Source organism: Lactuca sativa, chromosome 4 (genome assembly GCF_002870075.4).
Source record: "Lactuca sativa cultivar Salinas chromosome 4, Lsat_Salinas_v11, whole genome shotgun sequence".
Classification (NCBI taxonomy): Eukaryota; Viridiplantae; Streptophyta; class Magnoliopsida; order Asterales; family Asteraceae; genus Lactuca; species Lactuca sativa.
In genome coordinates, this window is record NC_056626.2 from 66,031,600 (window position 1) to 66,053,638 (window position 22,039).

Sequence of the window (22,039 nt, forward strand, 5' to 3'; positions counted from 1 at the left end):
AAAGCATGAAAATGCATGTTTAAGAAACAGCGGATACAAATGTATGCATGTATGATCGTAATTACATTTGTATATGTATAGAGAAGTAGGCTCGAGAACTAAACAACCTAAGATGCCAAGATCAAGAAAACTTTATCCGGAGATGTGTAAAAGTTGACATGGTGAAAATTGTATCACTTGTGACTTTTCATCATTAATAATTTAACAAATAGCTTAAAAAATGAGATTTAATTTTAAAATCTGTAATCTATTTTAAACGTGTTTTAACAATTTCAAGCCCAAGTACATAACACTTTCCAAATCTATTAACATCAAAGAATAATGAATTCTTTTGACAACTATAATCCATCATGTATCGTTTTATTTCTGTTTTATCCTCATATGTTTACATTACGTATATTAATTATTAAATACACTGAAAAATTCAAACAATCCAATCATGTAATTATAAAAACCACTCGTATTATACACAAACAATCTTTTCTATATCCTCAATCTTGTTCTTGAATTTCATATACTTGACTGCTCAAAACTTGACTTCCTTTTTTGGAGTGACGATGATGTCTCCGTTCAAACTTCAATCTCCCATTCTCTTTAAACCGTTGTCTAAGAGTGGAATCAATCACACATTCAGGTGGCGGAATTTGGTACCTCAAAGTATCATAACAATATGAATAATACATGTATTTTTCCCTAAATCTTTTCATGGCAATATGTTGTTTAGGTGTGATATTGTTGTAGCGAAGTGTTTCGAGTTGTTTGTCCATTTGGGCACAGTTGTCTGTTAAAAGTTCCTGAATTGGATCCGAAATACAACCATGTAGAACGAGGTCAGTCATCTCGGTCACGAAAGGGGCATATTTGTAATTAACCTTATATTTTCCACCATTGGTAGCCCAAGTTGAAGCATCCCATATGGTGGCGTATAAAGCCATAGGTTTTGAAGGGAAATCGCTTCCCATTTCATCGCTTTTTAATATCTCCCTTATTGGAACCTCATCGATATAGAATCTGCACATATTCCAAAAAGACGATTATAAAAAAATTATTTTATTGTTTAGCTAAAAACATGATTTAGATAATAGATATATATGTACTTGGTTATTTATCAAATACACTTTTAATGATAAGACGTTATTATCACTTTATATTAAATGGAAGCTAGCTAGCTATATATATAATTGTCCAAATGTTCACTGAATTAGCGTTGATGTAACTATAACTTTATCGCTGTCCTTTCTTTATGACTCAAATTTCTTCGATTCCAAGTTTCAAAATTTAACACGGAATTGACCTTTTCATGATCATATTTTGACATTTATATATTCAATATATGAATTTGAAAAAACTTATGATTAAAGTTAATAGTAAAGATGAGAAAGAAGGTTAATTACATGATTTTGGAAGAGGTCCAAAAGATGGTATAACGATGGTAGGCTTTGGAAGGGTCAAACCACAAGGTGTATCTTTCTTCTCTACCTCTGCTTGTGCTTCCATTGCCGTATAAATTGGTTTGAAACCTCCATGGCTTCCCTTTTATATTCCCTAAAAACTCGAAGTCAAGTTCATCATGCGTCTTCTCGAATACATCTCCATTAGAAGTCTGCATGTATACCAAAATTATATTAAAATTTATTATATAACCCATAAACAAATCATACTGTCTGAATTGTATGATTAAAGGGTGTATTAGATGATCGAACACTCTACTCGATCGAGTTCAAAAGTAAATGAAAGTAAGAAAGTGAAGGGTTAATCACGATGAGTTACGTACATAAAATGCTACTACGATTCCGGCTGTATACTCAGAAGGTAGTTTGATTCTAGCACTGAATACTCCATGGTTGTACAAGTCGGAAGATCTAAACCCAGCACCTGAAATCGTTTTTCAAAAGATATAGTTCATACGATATACAAATACTATATTGAGAGAGAGAGAGAGAGAGAGAGAGAGAGAGAGAGAGGAAGAAGAATGGATACCTGTGTATTGGTTGAGGTGGAGATGGACGGTGTTGTCATCATCGGAGCGGAGGAGATTGGAGTCGCCACCAAAGAGTTGAGTGAATCCTTTCTGGAAGGAAACTATGTGTGGCAAAGGTGTGGTTGCGCCGCCGGATAAGGGATGGAGGAAGAGGAGGAGAAACGATATACATACGGCGGGTTTAGAGAGAGAATTGAGGAGTTGGTGTTTCATTTTGATGGAGTGTTTTTTTCAACACTATAATTTGCTTATTTTCTTTGTTTTTGTGTTTATATATGTGAAAGAGAGAGAAAGAGGGGTCTTGTATTCTCGTAGTTTTTATATATATATTTTTAAAAATAACAAACAAACAATTATATTAATGTATTTATAAAAAATGAAACTTGTAACCGAAAGATTAGAAAGATACATTAAATAATACTATAGACTAAAGCTAGACCACTTGATTGTCCGCATAGTTTAATTAATTCAAAATTAACTCCGTCCACAATAATTAATAGTGTTTAACGGTGATCAATTATTTTGGTTAAGATGCAATATTAGTCGATTGTGTGACAATTTTCTTTGTTCCGACTTCCAAATTACGTTTCTACCATAAATATATAAATACAGTTTTAAAATTTTTTGGCAAATTTGAAATTAAAATGAATGATTTTTTTTCATTTGTCGCACTCTTATTTCAATTAACAAATGTTATTTTATGGTTATTTTAAATTATTTTTTTTACATATGTCATTTTATAATTTTATAAGTTTTTCTATTTTATTAAATTGCACATAATATTTTAATATAATAATTGCAATAAATATAATAATAATAATTGAATATCAATTTCATTAATAAACTTACCTTTTAATTTTAAAATTATCAAAATTAAAGCTCATTAGTTTTTTTATTATTTAAATTATTTGTTTAAATTTAAAAGATAAAAACCATTTTAATTATAATAATTCATTATTTTTCGTATTTTCTTATAAATTCAAAGTTTTTAAATATTTTGACATTTATATTTAGGGTTTTTTTTAAAAAAATTAACTCATGTAATACATAGATTTCACAACTAAGATCCAATATAATAAATAGAATGTTAAAAAATTTAATTTAATTTATATTTTATATTTGGTTAGTATACCAGTTACTTTAATCAAAGTTTGTAACATCACAGATTAAAATAATATTAATATATTAATACAAAATATTGTGGTTGTAGTGGAAATAAATTTGGTATGATTAGTATTTGGGTTGGGTGGTATCGAAATCATGTGAATCGAAAACCACAGAATTTTTTATATGGTGGCCGGTGAAATATGCGTCATGTATGGTTGGGGAGAGAGACGTTGAGACTTGGGGGTATTATGGTAACTTCATAGCGAAAAAAAAAAAAAAGGTCAAAAATGTGTGACGCGTAGCCAGCAAAACCCCTTTGCGTAGAACGCTCATAAACCTTACAAAAGTGTGCGCAGAAAGCTGTGACAGATTATTGATCAAATGGAATTTGTTGGCTCTTTAACCTTAAATTCATAATATACATATATATTTGACAATTTAAAGATTCTTGAGAATTTAGAATTTTTTTTTGTCGATAATACTTATTTTAATTAAAATATTAAAGTAGACTTCAATATGCCAGCAGGAAACAAGCTACGGGGATTCAATTTTTTTTCCCTAACATTTGTTTCTGACGGAGTAATGAGATTTTAAATACTAACAATTGCTTTTGCACAATTGTGAAAATCATAAATTGATTAATTTTGAACGTAGTTTTATCAGCAAGACCTCTTTGTTTAATTTCAACATGTATCACTTCATATTTATTGGTGGAGGTGATGCAGCATCGGATGTTGAAGATTGTAATAAAGAAAACATAATCCTTTAAAACAATGATATGGTTCCAAAAAAAATTAAAATTTATAAAACGGTAACTAGTATTTGGAGTTATCGATATCCAAAGAAACATGTTACACTGGTATAAAACGATAGCATTATCAAGACTTGAGATCCCGTTTATAGGAGATATATATGCTTTTAGTTTAAACGTTAATATCATATCTCTGATTTGTTTCTTACTTTCACAATTTGACTTTGGTGGGTGCGTCGTTATTTTCTATTGCCATAAAAATGTGTATAATTTAGTACTATAAAACATGAACACTTACCTTAACCCAATCTAATTATGAAAGTGTTTTTATAGGTGTGTCGTTATCTTTTTCTTTTTAAAACCTATTTTTTTAAACAACATTCACGCAAATTGATTGGGTGAACATACGTTTTGATTCAAACTATTACTTCGGACTTCAGAGTGATTCTGTAATTTTGGTTGTATATAAATCATTATTCCTTATTTTAAAAAAAAATAATAATACTATATTGTACTACTAACATAATGTTTTCCTAAAGAAATAAAAAAATCATTTTGGAAAGTTTTTCGCACTTGGAACTGATCGTGTTATTCTGGAAAATATTGACATTCCGAAGTGTTTTTCTAAGATTGCTTGGCCTGCAAACATGTTATCAAAACATGTAAAACCAACATAATTTGTAGAATCCATGCTTTTTTTTTTTCAAAAAAGCTACGACGCTTGAGTTTTGATTCTTTTATTTTATGTTTTATTTTTCCAGATTTTTCTGGAATACCAATTAGGAATGTCAAAAAGTCTCGTGGGACCCCGTTCTTGTGGGGACTCCGTCCCGTTTGGGGGATTTTTTTTTAAAAAAAAAAACGGGGACGGGGGCAGGGGCGGGAGCAAGATTAACCCCCATTTTATTTTCTGGGGCGGAAGCGGGGGTAGGCAATCCCGTCTCGAAACTCACATGGGGACCACGTTAATAAATTACACATATATTTACATATGTTAATTATATAAGTATAATAAACAATAATATGATTTTGAAGTTCCAAAATTCATCAAAAAACATGTTTTTAAGTTGTTAGTATGATTTTTTAAAATGCTATAATTTTTTTATTTTTAACATGTAAAATTTTACTATAAATAATTATTTGTTACCTAAAAAATAGCTTTTTTCTAGCCTAAATAACAACTTATTTTAGCCCCACAAAAGGTAGCCCAAAATCAATCGGGAGCAGGGCGGGGGTAATAAAGGAGATTCGGGAGGGGGGGAGGGGGGAGGGATAGAAAGGCTGAATATTTCGGGGGCGGGGGAACGGATAAAATTTTGGGGCGGGGGCGGGGGATGCACTCCCCGTCTCATTTGTCCCTGTTGACATCCCTAATACCAATCTGGTATGAGTTGTTGGTCCCATTTATATAATATATGACCACACAAATGAACTTGACCCGTTTTCATCAGATTCTGATTAATACATTACATACAAGTTGGTTAATTTCAAATTTATAGAAATAAATGTTACTTTTGTTAAACCTTTTTAAAAAAAAAGTGATTAGCTTTGTTAATATCCCTTAACCTAGTTATTTTTATTATTACAGATTTTATTTGACTACCTACGGATTAACCATATCCGGTTCATATCTACCAATACATACATTCAAATTCGATGAAAATCTCCCTTTATTGGATTTAAGCATAAACCGAAACAGGATTGATGATTTTTTTACAATTTCGAATGTAATATTTCTCTTTTCATAAAATGTTTAGCTCATCTTGTTTATTTTCCTTCTTTTCTACACAAAGAATTTTGAAATCGTACTTTGTGTTTCTTTTGTAAATGTTTGTATGCGTCTTTATTTTGTTCTTGTTCCTTTATTTCACATTCCATTTCAAGTATGGAATCAAATTATATGAATATAAAGAAGAATGGTCCCTCCGCCATATACTCAATACATATCTAATAAGCTTTCTTTTACTTAAATATTCAAAAAATCCTTGTTAGTGATTATAAAATTAAAAAAGAAATCCACTATTGCTTTGAATGGACCAACATGCGCCTATCAAATATCAATGATAATGTGCCCGTTATTTTGATTTATTTTATTTTTATTAAAATAACAAAGAATATTTTAGTTTAGGAATTTGGTCTAAAAATGCAACTTTTTCACGTCAAGTTTTTTTTTTATATGGAATTATCTATTTATCTCATAATAATGATTATATAACGTGTTTACTTACTCTGTAAACTAGGAATATTTTTCTAATTTAACTTGTATGAATTATTGTAGGAAGGGCTGACTTTACATTTGACTAGGGACCGAAGGTTCCAAACCATGTGTCCAGGGCGATCTCTTCATGTAAATTCCTCCTTTTTATAAATTTTCCTAAATTAGAATTGACTTTTTCAATTGTCCATTTTGTTTTAAAAAAGAATTATTGTTTTTTTAAACGTATATAAAATATACATCACTTTTCTATGATCAAGATGACTTTCAATCGTATACACTTAAAATAGTTTCTTCTTCTTTTTTTTTTTCTCGAAATGACTGATAATTAGTACAAACATTAAATATTAATAACGATATTTTTTTAAAAGAAATAATTGTTTTATTTCTTGGGTCTCCTATTATGATAATTTTTTTTCTTAAATTGTATGTTTTTATTTTGTTTTATAAGAATACTATTATCTTTCAAATTAAGCTATCCAAAATAATTTAACATCGTTTGGTAGGTTTATCTTTCCGTCTACTATTAATATTTATATGAAATTATTAAATTTGATTTTGATCTATAAGTTTCCTGTATTTTTTTATTAATTTAGAAACATTATATATTTAATCAACAATTAATTACTTTTTGTTAAACTATGTATAACTTGAGGGATAATTACCAAAAAAAAAGACCTCTTTCCTCTAATTGATATAAAGAAGTGACCAGGGTGAAGTCTAGAGGAGCTTGCAAAATGATCTTAGCAGGCATGCCCACGTAGCCCTTCAACCTCTACACTTTGAGCTTGCACAACGATCTTCATTTCTTTGGGCATCCTTCAATACCCAAGTGGAGTGGAAGAGGAGCTTGAAATGTGTCCAAAATTATGGTTGATTTTCCACTAGTCAGACACTTGGAGTGTGTGAAGGAGAAAATTAAGATTATAATGGAAGCAAGAGAGAATGAATTAATAAAGATTTAGTCAAAGAAAAGTTAGGGTTTAAACATGTTTATACATGAGTTAGATGAGATATTAAAAACCAAGTTAGATAGATAGTAGGTAGGAGTTATTTCGATATTAGATGAGAGCCATTTCAATCTTAGGTGGATGGTATTTACGAGCATGTTAGACCATTTTATCCTTCCAAACATAGTATAAATAGGTGGTGTATGAATTTGTTTAACTACACCTATAGAGGGAATTCTCACCATGTTGAATTAATCCAGAAAATATAAGTATTTTATTTATGTTTTTCCATGTGTTTTCTTTATTTGACCGAATCAAGGGCATCATGGCCATACTTCCGTTTTTTTAGCTAAGAACAAGTAGTGGGTAGTTAGTTCCTACTTTCCACCAATTGATTTAGATAAATAGTGTTTTCTTGTAATGTTTGAAGAAGTGAGAAGAAATCATACAGAAAATTGCCCCATATTCTCTTCATTTAATTATGTTTCCTTTTTCTTTTGTATCTCTATTTGTGCAGTGTGAAACAGGGTTGAACCAACATTTGGTATCAGACCTTTAAGGTTTATGCCAAAATATCAATTACGACCTGCATCCATGGGTGATAAAAACGAAAAGGAAAGCCTAGTAATTACCCCATGTTGCCAAGGAATAACTACGTACCATGGGCTATAAAAATGAGGGTCTTCATGCAAGCACACGGAGTCTGGGAAGTTGTCAAACCTAGAAGTACAAGAGAGGTTGTAGATGTGAACAAAGACAAGATGGCCTTGGCAGCCATCTACCACGGAATAACCGAGGACTTGTTTTTGTCTTTGGTAGAGAAGCAGATAGCAAAAGAAGAACGGGGAACCTTGATGACAATATATATGGGTGCAGACAGAGTCAAGCCCGCGAAGGTCCAAACGCTAAAAGCAGAGTTCGATGCTCTTAGTATAAAGGACACGGGGACGATAAATGACTTCACAATGAAAGTGAACAACATTATAAGTAACATGCATGAACTTGGAGATACAGTAGAGGAAACATATGTGGTAAAGAAGACGCTACATGCAGTTGTAGAAAATTTTGTCTAAACTGCCTCTACGATCGAGCAGTTTGGGGATTTGGATGCTATGTCTGTGGAAGAAGCAGTGGGGAGGCTAAAGACACACGAAGAAAGGGTTAGAGGCAAAGATGAAACCAATAAAGGAAAACTGCTCTTGGCACATCAAGGGTGGATAGAAAAAATGAAGAAACAAGGTGAATGAGAGAACAAGTCGGCACAACGTGGAAATCGGGGTTATGATTCAAACTTTCGTGGACAAGGTCGGGGTCGCGTGAGAGGAAATAGTAGCTATGGAAGGGGATGTAGAAGAGGAGGCGTTCCTCACCATTATCATGATAACAATTGTGGTACTCCGAACAACAAGGATAAGTCTAAAATCTAAAGTTATAACTGCCAAGAGTATGGGCATTTGCATCATAATGTAAGAATCCATGAAAAGAAAGACAACAAGAAGTGAACTTAGCTAAAGGGCAAGATGATGATGATGAACTTGCAATACTTTTGGCAAAACATTACCCAATTGATGTTTAAGAAGAAGTTTATTTGAATGAAAAACATGTAACTCCAAGGCTTCAAAGTTCAAGTGACAAGGGTAATCAGTTACACATGTGGTACCTAGACAATGGGGCCAATAATCACATGACAGGAGTAAAGCAAAAATTCAGAACTTGAATGAAAGTATTTGTGGTTATGTGAAGTTTGGAGACGGTTCCAGAGTACAAATAGAAGGGACAAGCTCTCTTATTTTCCAATGCAAAACATGAGAGAAACAGGTGTTAAAAGAAGTTTACCACATCCCTTATGGGTTTTGAGCATTACATCAATCATATGGTGCACATGCAAACCCTAAAGCTTTGGATAGAGGTTTCTCTAATTGTACATGCAAATCATCCAAAGCTTATAAACCCTAGATCTAGCATACAAAAATCGAAATTTAATAACTAATACAAGTTTAGATGATTACCTTTCAATTGAAGTTTGAATATCCTTGACTTGAGAGCTTAGTATCACAAATGTAATACCTCTAATCGATCACAAACACCAAGGCAATTGGAAGAACGTAAGAAAGAGAGGAGGGAGGTGATTTTCAGCTCTAGTAATCCTTCTAGGGTTAAGGTGTAGTCGAAAATATGATACATAGGGTCCCTTTATATAGGTGAGGAGTTAGTGTTTCAGTCAAACACTTATTCGGTTGCTTAGGCTCTAAGCAACCCATAAGATCCTTCTGGAATCCTACATTGCACGAATTCTTAAGGCCCTTATCCATAAGAATTCGTCCACCCTATCATTAGGGTTTCCTCAGCCTACTTTGCAACTATCCAATAATTACAATATCAGTCCCCTAGGTTTAACTAATATCTTTTGATCACAAAATTATTTTCTTAATTAATTATTGACCAATATTAATTAACCAATATGGTTTCTCTTTTAATATATTATTCATATAATATATTAATAAACCATAATAACCTCTTTCTCTATAAGTAATCCATTCAAGTTGCTTTGGTGAAGGCAACCCAAAAGGACCATGCTACAACCAGGTCAAGTACATACCATATATAGTTATGGGCATAGACACCTAATCCAACAATCTCCCACTTGGATAAGTCTAATAACTATAGATGCAAGTACGACTTCAAAATCCGATTAGGAATCGTAGCTCTCAAAAGTCGCTATCTAACTCTGATACGTCCTTTAGATAAGGGATCGTATAGTCCTCCGTTCTCAAGATATCATGTAGATAATCACATGGAACATAGTCATACTTATTGTCCAGCAGTTTGTTTCTCGATCTCTGATTTGTCCAACATAGAACTTAATTGAACACATCAATTCAATCCTGACCGGGCCCGACACATAAGCCAAACCAAATCATCGAGGGGCCTAAGATATCGCTCTTACCCTCGTAGGATAAAAGGAACAGATAAACTTCGACTTATTTGCATTTACTATTCACTCATCAAATCATACACAGCAATGCATTTTGTAACATCAAGTTACTGATGCATTTACATATTATCAATGCACAGCCAACTTGCAAACAATAAACCATATATCTAGGTTTAAAGACTATATGATATTATCATCTCACAATTACTCGTGATTAATTCCATGAAGTGACTCAAGTAAGTGCGGGTTTATTCCAATACTCAAATTTTATTTCAAGAGCACTCATGAACGTTGCAACAAACCTTTGCTATGTCTAAACACTTAGACAATCTACAACCCAATTCATGACAGTCTTCTTTCATACCTACTAACAAAGTATGATCGACTGTGGACAGTTTAAATAATTTTATTATTTAGGAAGTCAAAACATGCAAAGTGAAACAATAGTAAATAATTAACACAAGACAGTAACTTTACTCATAAATAATACTCTTTTATTTAATCATCAAATGTTAATTACAATTTATCTATTACAAGTTTCTAAAGCTATATAACCACTAAAACTAATATCGTCCTTCAACCCATTGCTCTAAGCATGCTGCAAGTGCTTAACCCTACTCAGTCCCTTCGTAAAGGGATCTGCCGGGTTATCCTCTGACGATACCCTCTTCACTACAAGGAGTCCCTCTTCTACCTGATGTCTAATGAAATGATATTTCTTGTCGATATATCTGGATCTGCCATGATCCATCGGTTCCTTGGTTAAGGTAACCGCACCTTCGTTATCGCAGAAAATCTCCATAGGCTCCTTTATGGCTGGCACAACTCCAATGTCTCCGATGAAGTTCTTCAACCATATTGCCTCCTTTGACGCTTTGCTTGCTGCTATGTACTCTGACTCACACGTTGAATCAGCTACATTTTCTTGCTTGGAACTCTTCCAAGTCACTGCTCCTCCATTCAGAGTAAAGACCCAACCCGACTGAGAGCGGAAGTTGTCTCGGTCGGTCTAAAAATTGGCGTCACTATACCCTCACACTCTTAAGTCATCACTCCTACCGACGATAAGAAACCATTCCTTAGTCCTCCGAAGGTACTTAAGAATATTCTTTACTGTGGTCCAATGTGCTCTACCGGGGTTCCCTTGATATCTGTTGACCATGCTTAAAGCGAAGGCCACATCAAGGCAAGTACAAGTCATAGCATACGTGATCGAGCCAACTATGGAGGCATAAGGTACTAGGCTCATATCTGCTATCTCGACTTCGGTACTCAGACTTCGAGTCTTACTCAATTTGGTATTTCGTTGGATTGGTAACTCCCCTTTCTTGGAATTTTCAATACTAAAACGCTTTAGCACTTTATTCAAGTAAGTACTTTAACTATGTTCTGTTAGTCTTTTACTCCTGTTTCTCACTAGCCTTGTCCCTAGAATATAAGCAGGTTCTCCGAGGTCCTTCATAGTGAAGCACTTCCCAAGCCAGGACTTAACTTCCTGAAAGGTTGGGATGTCGTTTCCTATGAGCAGTATGTCATCAACATACAAAATGAGAAAGCTAACTATACTCCCACTGGCTTTGACATATACACAGGACTCATCCTCTTTTCTTGAGAAACCAAACTCTTTGACTTTCTCATCAAAACAAAGATTCCATCTGTGAGACTCTTGTTTCAATCCATAAATGGAATTATCAAGCTTACACACTCTACTAGGATATTTCACATCGATCAAACCCTCTGGCTGACTCATGTAAACATCTTCAGCCAACTTCCCATTAAGGAAAGTGTTTTTGACATCCATCTGCCATATTTCATAATCATGAAATGCAACTATGGCTAGAATAATCCTTATAGATTTTATCTTCGCTACTAATGAGTAGGTCTCATCATAGTTACCTCCTAGAGTTTGAGTAAATCCCTTCGCAACTAATCGCGCCTTATAAGTGTGTACTTTCCCATCCATGTCGGTCTTCTTCTTGAAGATCCATTTGCACCCGACCGTCTTACGACCCGGTACATTGTCAACCAAGTTCAAAACTTGATTGTCATACATGGACTAAATCTCGTTGTCCATAGCCTCTTTCCACTTTGTAGACTTTGAGTCTGCCATGGCTTCCTTGTAGCTGTTAGGTTCATCCCAATTTACTAGCGTACTATCACTAATAAACGTATCACCCTCACTTGTTATATGAAACCATATAACACAGTTAGAAAACTAACTTTATTGGAACGTCTAAGAGGTAAGGACTCGTCAATCGGTTCAATAGGGGTTTCCTCCTCGGGTTGAATGCCAGCGTTAGAGGTTCCTTCATCGCTTGATTCTTAAAGCTCTTCTAGATCAATTTGCCTCCTACTGTTGTCTTGGCTTTTGAGTTCTCGCTCTTGGAAAACCCCTCTCCTCGCAACGAAGACAACATTATCACCCGTTCTATAAAATAGATATCCAAAGGACTTTTGCGGGCAGCCGATGAAAATACACCGCTCACTATGATGTTCGAGCTTGTCGTGAGACTCTCATCTTACGAAAGCCTCGCAACCCCAAAAGCTTGATATGTGCCAACGAGGGAGCTTTCACTGTCCACATCTCGTGAGGTGTTTTTGCAACCTTCTTAGTAGGGACTAGATTAAGGATATGGGTGACAGTCTCTAAGGCATACCCCCAAAATGAGATAGGCAACGGAGCACGACTCATCATGGAACAAACCATGTCTAACAAGGTTTGATTGTGCCTCTCAGCCACACAATTCAACTGCAGTGTCCCAGGAGGCGTCAACAACGAAACAATTCCGCATTCCTTGAGGTAATCGTGGAATTCAAGACTAAGGTACTCACCACCTCGATCGGATCGGAGCATCTTAATTTTCCTGCCCAGCCGATTCTCCACTTCTTGCTTAAACTCATTGAACTTTTCAAAGGTTTCTGAGTTGTGCTTGATTAAGTAGATATACCCATATCTGCTATAATCGTCAGTGAAAGTCACATAGAAGCGGCTCAAATCCCTCGTGGTGGATCTAAAGGGCATACACACATCGGTGTGTATGAGATCCAATAAACCCTCACCCCTTTCACAAGTACCAGTGAAGGGTCACTTGGTCGTCTTTCCAAAAAAACAAGACTCGAACACGTCATTGTCCCTAAGGTCGAATGACTCCAACACTCCATCCTTCTGGAGTTGGGTTATGCGCTTCTTGTTGACATGTCCAAGACGACAATGCCACAAGCATGCTTTATCCAAACTATTGGAAGATTCGATATGAAACACATCATTTCCTAAGTTGTCTACAACCATCACAGTTTCATATATTCCATTACAAGACAATACTTCAAAATAGAAAGTGATGGGATTTATGCATAAGAAACATTCCTATGTGCTCATACAAACCCTAATGCTTGGATCTAGGTTTCTCTATTGTACATGCTTTGATTCCAAGACTTACAAACCTAGATCTATCATGTATAATTCAAAGTTATCATAAAGAAAGCAGATCTAATTGGTTTACCTCTTTCAAGCAGCGTGAATCCTTGTAATCTTCTTGATCTCGAGCTTAGAGTCACAAATGTAACTCCTCTAATGGTTCACAAACCCCATAAGCAAGAAGGAAATATGAGAGAGGGTGAGAGAGGTTCTGAAATCGGCCTAGGGTTCTCTTAGAATTAAGTGGTAGCCGATTTCCATAGGCTAGGGGTCTTATTTATACTGCTGGCTGCTAGGGTTTCAGCCTAAACCCTAATGGACAACTTAATCACCAAGCAGCCCATAGAACCTTCTAGATTAGGGACCTTGGACGAAAATATGATGGATCCTCATCATAATTTCGTTCCCCCTTGGTCCATTAGGTTCTCCAGCCCAAAACTCAACTATCATGCATTTGATAGTTTATACCCCTTTATTTAATTAATCTCTTTTAGTTGCCAAATTAATTCCTAATTAATTTATGACCAATACTAATTAAATAAATATGATTTCTCCTTTAATATATTATTCTTATAATATATTAATAAACCATAATATTCTCTCTTTCTCCTTAAATTACCTTGTCAAGTTGCTTTGGAGAAGGCAACCCAAAAGGACCATGCACAACCGGGTCAAGTACATACCAAATATAGTTACGGGCTTAGACACTATTCCAATAGTCTCCCACTTGGATAAGTCTAGTAACTATATCTCACATATGACTTCAGAATCCGATTTAGCAATCGTAGCTCTTATACTTTGCTATCAACTCTGATCAACTTGTCCTTCAGATAAGGGATCGTATAATCCTCCGTTCTAGATATCATGCTGACAATGCTTATTATCTAGCATTTGTTCCTCAATTTCCGAATTGTTTAACATAGAATTTAGTTGAACACATCAACTTCATTCTGACTAGGCCTGACACATAAGTCAAACCAAATCATCAAGTGGCCAAGATATCACTTTGAATAAAAGGAACAGATCGACTTCGACTCATATGCATCTATTATTCAGTAATTTAATCATGCACAATAATGCGTTTTATAACATCAAGTTATTGATGTGTTTACATATCATCAATGCATAACCAACCAGCAAACAACAACCATATCTCTAAGTTTTAAGACTATATGATATTATCGCTTTGCGATCACTTAAGGTAAAACACCACGTAGTGATACCAGCAAACTCGAGTTTATTCCAATGCTCAAATCATATTCATAAGCACTCATGAACTTTGCAGCAAACCTTTGCTATGCCCAAAACCTTTTAGACAATATACAAACAATTCATGACAGTCTTCATTCATATCTACTTCCAAAATATGACCGACTGTGGACTGTTTGAATAATCCTATCATTCAAGAAGTCAAAACATGCAAAATTGAAACAATAGATAAATAACCAAGACAAGATAGTAGCTTTACTCATAAATAACACAATTTTATTTATTCATCAAATGTCAAATACAAACTATCTATTACACGTTTCCTATCTAATCCAAACTTATATCATCCTTCAGCGCAATGCTCCTAGTGTGCTGCAAGTGTTTGACCCTACTCAGTCCCTTTGTAAGGGGATCTGCTGGGTTTTCTTCTGATGATACCCTCTTCACAACGAGGAGTCCCTCTTCTACTCGATGTCTGATAAAATGGTATTTTCTTTTGATATGTCGGGATCTACTATGATCTCTTGGTTCCTTGGTCAAGGCAATTGCTCCTTCATCATCACAGAAAATTTCCATCGGCTCCTTTATGGATGGCACAACTCCAAGGTCTCCAATGAAGTTTTTCAACCATATAGCCTCCTTTAACGCTTCGCTCACCATAATGTACCCTGATTCGCACGTTGAATCAACTACGGTCTCCTGCTTGGAACTTTTCCAAGTCAATGCTCCTCCATTTAGGGTAAAGACCCAGCCCGACTGCGATCGCTAATTATCCCGATCCGTCTGAAAACTAGCGTCACTGTACCCTCGTACCCTTAAGTCGTCACTCCCACCGAGGACTAGAAACCATTCCTTGGCCCTTCGCAGGTACTTAAGAATACTCTTAACTGCAATCCAATGGACTCTACCAGGATTCCCCTTATATCTGCTGACCATGCTCAAAGCGAAGGCCACATTAGGGCGAGTACAAGTCATAGCGTACATGATAGAGCCTACTGCGGAAGCGTAAGGTACTCGGCTCATATCAGCTATCTCTGCCTCTATACTCGGGCTCTGAGTCTTACTCAGCTTGGTATTGCTTTGGATTTGCAACTCCTCTTTCTTGGAATTTTCCATACTAAAACGCTTTAGTACCTTGTCCAAGTATGTATCCTGACTAAGTCCTATCGGTCTCTTTTCTCTGTTTCTTACTATCCTTATTCCCAGAATATAAGCAGCCTCTCCGAGGTCCTTCATAGCGAAACATTTCCCAAGCCAGGACTTGTCCTCCTGCAAGGTTGGGACATCGTTTCCTATGAGAAATATGTTGGCGACATACAATACGAGGAAGCTCACTATACTCCCACTGGCTTTGACATGTACACAAGATTCATCTTCGCTTCGCAGAAAGCCAAACTCTTTAACTTTCTCGTTAAAACAAAGATTCCATCTACGAGACGCTTGTTTTAATCCATAAATGGATTTCTCAAGCTTGCATACTCTATTTGGATGCTTCGCATTGACAAAACCCTCTGGCTAATTCATGTAAACATCCTCAGCCAACTTTCCATTAAGGAAAGCGGTTTTGACGTCCATCTGCCATATTTCATAATCATGAAACGTAGCTATTGCAAGCATTACCCTAATAGACTTTATCTTCGCAACTGGCGAGAAGGTCTCATCATAGTCAACTCCGGGAGTTTGAGTAAAGCCCTTCGCAACCAATCGCGCTTTATAAGTATGCACTTTCCCATCCATGTCCGTCTTCTTCTTGAAGATCCACTTGCACCCGACTGTTTTACGACCCGGTACATTATCAACCAAATTCCAAACTTGGTTGTCGTATATGGACTGAATCTCGCTGTCCATCACCTCTTCCCATTTTGCAGACTCCGGGCCTGCCATGGCTTCCTTGTAGCTGCTAGGTTCGTCCAAATTTACCAGTGTACTATCACTAATAAATGTATCCCCTTCAGTAGTAATATGAAATCCATACAACTGGGGTGGAACACTAGCCCTAGTGGAACGTCGAAGAGGTAAGGACTCGTCAACAGGTTCAACAGGAGTTTCCTCCTCAAGTTGAGTGCCAGTGTCAGAGGTTCCTTCATCGCTTTGATCTTGAATCTCTTCAAGTTCAATTTGCCTCCCACTGTCTTCTTGGCTTATCAATTCCCTTTCTCGGAAAACTCCTCTTTTAGCAACGAAGACAACATTGTCACTCGGTCTATAGAAAAGATAGCCAAAAGACTTCTGCGGATAGCCGATGAAGTAACACTTCTCACTACGAGGTTCAAGTTTGTCGTGAGTCTCCCGTCTTACAAAAGCATCGCAACCCCAAACCTTAATGTGTGCCAACGAGGGAGCCTTCCCTATCCACATTTCGTGAGGAGTCTTGGTAACCTTCTTGGTGGGAACTAAGTTAAGGATATGGGCGGCAGTCTCTAAGGCATACCCCCAGAAAGATATTGGTAACAAAGTCCGACTCATCATAGAACAAACCATGTCCAACAAGGGTCGATTACGTCTCTCAGCCACACCATTCAATTGTGGCGTCCTCGGAGGCGTCAATTGCGAAACAATTCCGCATTCCTTTAGATAGTTGTGAAACTCATGACTTAGGTACTCTCCTCCCTGGTCTGACCGAAGCATCTTGATTTTCTTGCCCAACTGATTCTCTACTTCATTCTTAAACTCTTTGAACTTTTCAAAGGTTTCCGACTTTTGCTTGATTAAGTAGATATATCCATATCTGCTATAATCATCTGTAAAAGTCACGTAGAAGCGGCAAGCATCCCTTGTGGTGGATCTAAAGGGCCCACACACATCAGTGTGTATGAGATCCAATAAACCCTCACCCTTTTCACAAGTGCCAATAAATGGTGACTTGGTCATCTTCCCAAGTAAACAAGATTCACACGTGTCATCTTCCCTAAGGTCGAATGACTCCAACACTCCACCCTTTTGGAGTTGGGCTATGCGTTTCTTGTTGACATGGCCAAGGTGACAATGCCACAAGCATTCTTTGTCTAGACTAGTAGACGAATCAATATTTAAAACATTATTTCCTAAATTATCAATAACCATCACAGATTCATAAATCCCATTACAAGGTAATGCATTGAAATAAAAGACACCATTCAAATAAACGTTAATAGAACCATTACTATTATCAAAAGAATATCTGAAACCTTGTCTAAAGAACCCATGAAATGAAATAATGTTTCTTGCCATATCTGGCGAATAACAATAATTGTTTAAATCTATCCCCAACCCATTACTCAACACTAAAGAATAAACACCGACTTTGGTCGCAGGCGACGGTCTTCTATTTCCCGTAATCAGGTTCATCTTTCCATGTTCCATCTCCCTACTTCTTTTTAGGCCCTGCATATCAGAACAAATATGGTAACCATACCCTGTATTAAGAACCCATGAAGTAGAAAATGATGAGTTATTAGATTTAATAGAATACATACCTGCAAAGGTTGGCTTAATCTTCCCATCCTTTATATCTTGTAGATACTGAGGGAAGCTTCGTTCCCAGTGGCCCTTTTGGTGACAATAGAAGCACTCTGCTTCCTTGGGATTGGATGAGGGTTTAGTAGGGCCTGCTTTGGTCCCACTTGAGGACGAACCATCACGGGGCTTCCCCTTATGGTGGCTCTTACATGGAGCCTTCCTCTTTTTACACTTTCTTTGACCTATTGCCATCACAGGAGCGGCCACAGCTGGAAACGGTGCAATGGATTTGTCATTGAGGTTGCTCTCAGCAGTCCTCAAGAGTCCTTGGAGCTTTCTCAAGGAGACCTCCTCCTTGTTCATATGGTAGGTCATCCTAAACTGGTTGTAGCAGGAGGGCAAGGAGTGGAGGATTATGTCGATAGCCAAATCCTCATCAAACTTAACATTAAGTTTGAGAAGACAATCAACATACCTCTAAATTTTCTACAAATGAGAGGTTAGGGATTCTCCTCTCCCCATCTTAGTGGTGATCATGTTAGTAATGATCTCATAGCGCTCTTGCCTCGCGCTCTGGTGATACCTGTCTAGCAAATCCTGATGCATTTCATACGGATACATGTACTCATAGGACTTTTGGAGTTTGAGGTTCATGGTGGCCAGCATGATGCAGTGAACTTTCGTAGCATCACGCTCATGGGCCTCAAAGGCGGCCAGCTCTTCAGGAGTAGCAACATCTGAGATGATCTTTTCAAGCTTTTCATCGAGGAGATATTCTTTGTCCTCGTAGCGTGTGATCATGCGAATATACCTCATCCACTCGTTGAAGTTTGACCCATCAAATGTCACTTTCTAACACAGGTTCATCAACAAGAATGACCCAGAAGCGTTGTTGTTGTTCTTTGCAGACATCTGAAAAAGAAAGGAACAAAGTTTGATTAGCAATGAATCCCTAATTAAACACCCAAATGAGAAATTATGGCTAGGATCTAACAACATTATTTACAACTTAGAAAGGGATGCCGTACTCTAAAAGTAAATAATTTGAAGGTAAGTGAATGACGATTCACTAATTCTCACCATGAAAAACGAAAAAGACATTTAGGTTTTAAATGTATTGAAAACTCCTAGATCTTTGAGATTCATTGAACTTTTCAATGGCATGTTTAAATCTCAATATGCATTTCAAATTTGCGACTTGGATACCCAGGATCGCAAACAAATTGTGAATAACCATGCGAATCAACATGGTGCACTCAATGTCTCTATCACCTAATCAATGTGTCGGTAAACCACACACGCTCCATATATCTATGACAAACATCAAGTCACCCTTCGCTACCAATGTCATCCCCAAATTGATGTGTCGGTTAACCATATGCACTCCACCAACGTTTGACAAGGGTACGAAGTGTAATTCCATGGATTAGCATCATTTTTCACATTTTTCCCTAAAGTAACTAAGATTGGGAATTTGTAAAACATGTAGTTACTTTTTATCTTACATTATACTTTTAATGGGGAGAGGGTTGCCCTATCCTACCTGTTCGGCTAACGACCCTCCACCAGTCAAGCAAGCGGTAGGTCTGAGTGTACACCCATTAAGCACCATTTATAGGCAACAATCTTATACCCACCTTATAGACTGGCTTCGTGAATGATGTCTACTAACGGGAAGACTAGCATTTTAAGTTATACATACATATATATATATATATATATATATATTGTTGGGTAGCGTAGTATTTTTGTATATTGCGTCTATTGGGCTCGGTTAATAGTCCATGTTTTGTACTCCGGTTTGGGCCTATCCAACCGTGAGCTGATAAGGTTTAGTATATAATAATGTGCTTGCATGCATATTAGATAGGATCAATAGCAATTTACGATAGATTACAGATTTTCTTCATCGTTCTTGTAAAACCCTAAATCCTCTACAGTAGAAGTTCTTTATCGAGCTCTTCTGAGGATTGATTATTAATCATTCGACATCTTTGGTCCATTCTAGTGTTCTTGCTGTTTACTTGTTTATTACTTTACCTGTTTTATAGATCTAATCGATCTTCAAGTTAGTTTTGAACTTATCAATTGGTATCAGAGCAGGAGGCTGTGTAATCGATACACTTCTTTTCTGTGAAAAAGGTTTTCGATTAGGGTTATTCCGCATTTACTGATATTTATTGAACCGTCATCTCATTATTGACGTATCTCGATATTTATTGTTTTGCCCTAATTTGATTTATTACAAGTCTGATCTTTGAAGAGGTTATTCGATCAATTATGGACGAGTCGCAATCCAATCCTATTAATATTTCGAACAGCATTGGATCAACAACGAAGATTCCCATCCTATACACCCATGATTATGAAGTCTAGGCGCATCACTTTGAAGATTATGTTATAGGATCTGAGGATAATGGATACCTCATCTGGGAAGCAATCGTTTCTGGACCCTTTTCTCATTCAGCAACTTCAAGGATTATCAAAACTCAAAAGGAGTATAATGATCTTCTGAAAGATGTCAAAGATATTGCGCAAGATGAAAAAGATAAATTTCAGTGTAATATCAAAGCGTTAAGATTGATTAGATTCGCTCTTCAATCTGATACTTTTAGGCTGGTGAGTTCATGCACGACTGCAAAAGAAATATGGGACCAGTTACGAGAATTGTACTCTACAGATGAAGATCTTGAACACTCCATTCAAACCTTACTCTTGTCCGAGTTTGGTGAATTCAAGCAAGGAGCGGAAGAAACTGTGACCCAAACGTTCGATCGCTTCAATCATCTTCTCAGCAAGATGATCAAACACGACATCGAAAGGAAGCTTATTGAGCAGAAGGTTACGTTTTTGAACGCTCTCAGATCCGAGTGGAGAGCAGTTGTGTCCACAGTTAAAGCGCATGAGAAATTTAAATCCTATTCTTTGGCGAAACTGGTGGGCATCTTGAAATCTCAGGAGAAGATCGTGTTGCAGGAGAAGAATGTGGTTTCAAGCCTGGGTTCGTTGGCTCTCCTGTCCAAAAGCAAAGTTGTGATGGATGAAGAAGACTTCAATTTGGAGGACTATGACCTCACTTCTGAGGATTATGCTATGATGGTGTCAAACCCCAAGAGGTTCATCAAGAAGAGATTCCCCACCACCAAAAACCGAAATTGGCAGGGAAGTTATAGTTCTGAGAAAGTCAAAGACGAACCGAAGGCTGAAGAGTCAAAGAAGGAACCGAAGGCTGAAGGAGATTCGGGAGTAAGCTGCTATTACTGTGGTGGAAAGAACCACTATGCAAAAGATTGCGTCCTCAAAAAGATGGCAGAAAAGGATGAAGAAGCTTTGTTGCAGAAAAAGCTGGATGAAATTAGGAAGAAGAAATCTACTGCTAACCCTTCTATGAATGCGTTAATCGTGCAGGGTTCGGTAGCTGATGATGAGTTCGGTGGCGTAGAGGTTTGGTCAACCGACTCTGAAGATGATGAAGTGAGGAAGCCTTCTCATGGAAATGCTTATGTGGCGAAAGAAGAAAGCAGTGGAGGAAGGTGCTTGATGGTGTCCGACGTATCTCAGATGAGGGGATACAACACGGATGGTGGGAAGGAAGACCCGAAGGAGCAACAGGATATGTGCTTTACAGCTAAACCGCTCAGCGTGCAGTTCAACGAGCTTGACAAACTGATCAAGAAGGTACAATCCATCTTTGTCTCATTTAAAGTCCCACAAAGCTCATACGAAAAAGAACTAAAAAGTGTTAATTCAAGAATCTCTCATCTAGATAGTAGCTTAACTCAAACTCAAGTCACCAATTCTAACCTAACTGACCAATTAAGCAGGGTGTCTTTGAAGAGTGAGGAACGGCGGATGTGGATCGAACTGAAGGAGTCGGAGTTAATCAAAACAAAAGATGAAAACATTTATTTACAAAGAGACAATTTAAAGCTTTTAAAATAGCGAAATGTGTTTTGTTTGATTGTTAAACGTCTTTACACTAATATTACTCAGCTTCATTTGGATTGTGAAATAGGACAAAAGATTCATCGCATGATT

The 22,039-nt window shown here is 36.6% G+C and overlaps 1 protein-coding gene across 1 annotated transcript; it reads right to left on the reverse strand.

Moving 5' to 3' along the window:
- Positions 1-326: 326 nt before the first annotated feature.
- On the reverse strand, positions 327-2,294 carry LOC111883638 (probable xyloglucan endotransglucosylase/hydrolase protein 30). Its single transcript, XM_023879960.3, has 4 exons — positions 1,981-2,294; positions 1,775-1,875; positions 1,395-1,603; positions 327-1,011 (listed from the first exon to the last, which is right to left on the reverse strand). The coding sequence occupies exons 1-4, from the start codon at positions 2,192-2,194 to the stop codon at positions 492-494; spliced, it is 1,044 nt and encodes a 347-aa protein (XP_023735728.1). The 5' UTR covers positions 2,195-2,294; the 3' UTR covers positions 327-491.
- Between the last annotated feature and the right edge of the window lie 19,745 nt (positions 2,295-22,039).